The following is a 3,353-nucleotide window of genomic DNA, read 5'->3' on the forward strand; positions in this document are numbered from 1 at the left end:
GGCCTGGGCCTGAAGGCAACTTATTGATTTTAATTTAATCTTTATTTAACACATTTTTACAAATATATTTACAAGAACAAAGTAAAAAAAGGTACTAACATATTTCATTTTTGTCTTTAAAGTTTGAGCATTAAAAGTAAACAATCAAATATGGTCAACTGGTAATGGGGTAGTTTTGTGCACAACAGAATTATTTTAATGTGTTTAGAAGTTAATGTGAGAAAAATCTGCAGACAGAGAGCAGCAGCGAGTCGCTGGAAACACCAGGGAGTAACTTGGCCTGCAGAACACAACCCGGCCTGCAAACGGCTCAGGTTCCAACAAACTGACGCAGTGTCACACACACACTCGCACACACACACTCGCACACACACACAGAATGCCTCTCCATGTTTGTTTTCTGGTCTTCACGCCACAAACTGTATGTAACCTCCCCTGCAGATACAGTATATACAGTGTGACTGACACATACTCATTCATGTGCAAAGTCAGATACACTTTTCCTCTTTGAATTAATGATGAGGAACCGTGCTGCTGAATTATTTACGAGGACCACAGACAGAAAGTTGCTGAAACTAAGCGAGGTTCTGCAGAGAGAAACCAGGGGCTCTGCAAACTGAGAGGAAAAAACACACACAGGGGAGAGCAGGTAAGAGGTGTGCGACGTATACAACTCTGCTGCTGCACAGCGGACAGATTATACATGAGGACTAGTCTTGTTGGTGCACAAATATGAAGGCTGCAGTTCTACTACTACACACTAGATGTCACTGCTTAGATCCTGCTGTGGTTCCAGTAGCTAAACCGGAAGTACTCTCTTGATTTATTCAAACACAAATGGTTTTCTGGGCACGTCCCACTTGGAGGATTAGGCATCCTCTTTATAATTAGTTTTTTTCTAGGAAAATATATCTAAAACAGTCATATATAGTTGAAGCACCGCTCTAAAGTCTGATGAAAAACCAGAAACGTAAGTCAAAACACTTTGAGGTTAAAATCTCATAAACCTAATATCTCTCCCTGCACTTAATATATTAACTTTCCAGAAAAAAAACATTTTCTTGGACTTGAGCTAATTTAATATTTAGATCTCAGTCTCTAAAAGTTGCAATAATACAGAGTTTCCTACCTCATGACAATCTTGGAGAAATCTCTGAAGTTCCCACTGATCGTTCAGTTTTTGCAGCCACTGCTGAGCCAGCTGTCTGTTCTGGTTTCCCCTTTAAGACGGAGACAAAAGGTTTAATTAAGGTTACAGCATGTGGAATCTACAACACATAAAAGAAACAAAACAGGAAGCAAACAATTTTTAGTTTAATATCTTTAAATTTGACTGAATACATGAAACACATCCAACAAAATCAATAAAACCATCCAAACTAAAAACTACAAACTGAATTATTTTCTAATTCCAGTTTATTTAATAAATAAATTAAACTGATGATGTTGGTTTAACTCTATCTTTTAGCCCCATATGTGTTGTTTTATGTTAATCTAAAACAAAAACCCAGCTGGTTGTCCGTATTGTCCCCCATCCTCCCCATTTTTACACAAAGAACAGAGAAAAACCTCAGCTGTCGCATAGATTTCATGGTCAGGAATCCATTGTGGGTGAAACAAACACACCAGCCTCTCTCCTCTGTCTTTGTTTCATTGAAACTCTGCTTTAAAACCCTTAAATGCTTTAATAATAAACACAGTTGTTTGAAAAGCTGCTTCTGTCTTTGAGACTGATAATCAGTTTCAGGTAAAGACAGGACTGTGCGTTTAAGAAGCTGAAACTCGGCGTATGTGTGGGGGGACGGGTTCTGACTGTTGTTTGTGCCTATGCGCCTAACAGCAGTTCAGATTACCCACCCTTTTGAAGTCCTCGGAGGAGGTGCTGGAGAGCGCTCCTACTGGGGACTCCCTCGTTCTGCTGGGGGACTTCAACGCTCACGTGGGTAATGACAGTGAGACCTGGAGAGGCATGGTTGGGAGGAACGGCCCCTCAATCTGAACCAGAGCGGTGTTTTGTTATTGGACTTCTGTGCTCGTCATGGATTGTCCATAACAAACACCATGTTCAAACATAAGGGTGTCCATATGTGCTCTTGGCACCAGGACACCCTAGACCACAGCTTGATGATCGACTTTGTTGTCGTCTCATCTGATCTGCATAGAGCACAGTTTTTATCACTGCTCTCGTCATGTCGCACTCGTATTCCAAAACAAAAGCTGCGCTCTCCTTTCTTCTGTCCATCAATCCCAGAGCTAATCCACGGGCAGCATTCTGTTGAAGTCAAAACCATAAGCATGCTGTACTCGCTTCTGCCTGCTAGAACCACCGACCGGACCGGAGAGGACGTTCTGAAACTGGAACCATGGAGACACCTTTGGACCGAGGCTGGACCAAGCCGAACCACATAGCTGCTGCCAGGGTGGAGAGTAGAGCCTGGTTGTCTCTCCGGTTTAAAACATTCACGGTTCTCTGCCCCCATGGAAAACTTGTGCATGACAATTTTGCACTTAGCTTCAACTCACACCTCCAGGAGAACTTTGAACATGATCCAGAGGAGGTGGGGGACATTGAGTCCGAGTGGGCCATGTTCCGTACCTCCATTGTCGAGGCGGCTTACCTGAGCTGTGGCCATAAGGTTGTCGGTGCCTGTCATGGTGGCAACCCTCGAACCTGCTGGTAGACACCGGCAGTGAGGGATGCTGTCAGGCTGAAGAAGGAGTCCTATCGAGTCTTTTTGACCCGTGGGACCCAGGACACACTGGAGGGACTATGTTGGCCTGGGAATTCCTTAGGATTCCCCCAGAGGAATTGGCTGGGGAGAGGGAAGTCTGTGTCTCTCTGTTTAGGCTGCTGCCCCGAGAGCCAACCCCAGATAAGCAGAAGAATATGGATGGGTGGTGACCTGTGTCTTTTTGTTTTAATGTGACATGAGGTGTTTTTACCTGTTGGCGAGCGTGTCGATGTGTTCCCTGATGCGATCCGAGTAGATGTTGCTTTGGCTGATCAGACTTTCTCCTGCCTCGATCACTGCTTTGATCCTGTGCAGGTTCAGCTCCATGGTGGTGGTGAACTCTTTGTGTTTCTTTATGGAGACTTCGACAGTCTCCACAGTGGTAGGGAGCTCCACGTGAGCGAGGGCCGACTCCTGCAGCAAGGAAGCCCGGAGTCAAATCATCAACAAGTGACTTCAACTGATCCAATCAGAGGATTGGACAAATAAAAACAGGAAGTGCTGAATGATTAAATGAAAAAAGTAGGTAAAAGTAGGTAAAATCTAGCAAAACTGTAGCTAAAAATTCAATTTAACAAAATAAAGCAAAATACTAAATTTGTTTTAATTTTTAATTAAAAA

At 43.4% G+C, this 3,353-nt stretch overlaps 1 protein-coding gene across 5 annotated transcripts in view; it reads right to left on the reverse strand.

Annotated features, from left to right (window-relative positions):
• sptbn4b (spectrin, beta, non-erythrocytic 4b) overlaps positions 1–3,353 on the reverse strand; it is a 66,832-nt gene that overhangs the window by 33,842 nt on the left and 29,637 nt on the right. For all 5 annotated transcript variants that reach the window (XM_014015948.1, XM_014015947.1, XM_014015949.1 and 2 more), the window contains exons 23-24: positions 2,944–3,146; positions 1,130–1,220 (exon numbers count right to left, since the gene is read on the reverse strand). In XM_014015948.1, coding sequence (XP_013871402.1) covers positions 1,130–1,220; positions 2,944–3,146 — 294 coding nt within the window. The remainder of the gene's footprint in view (positions 1–1,129; positions 1,221–2,943; positions 3,147–3,353) is intronic.

The sequence above is a fragment of the Austrofundulus limnaeus genome, unplaced genomic scaffold (assembly GCF_001266775.1).
Source record: "Austrofundulus limnaeus strain Quisiro unplaced genomic scaffold, Austrofundulus_limnaeus-1.0 Scaffold136, whole genome shotgun sequence".
Taxonomy (NCBI): Eukaryota; Metazoa; Chordata; class Actinopteri; order Cyprinodontiformes; family Rivulidae; genus Austrofundulus; species Austrofundulus limnaeus.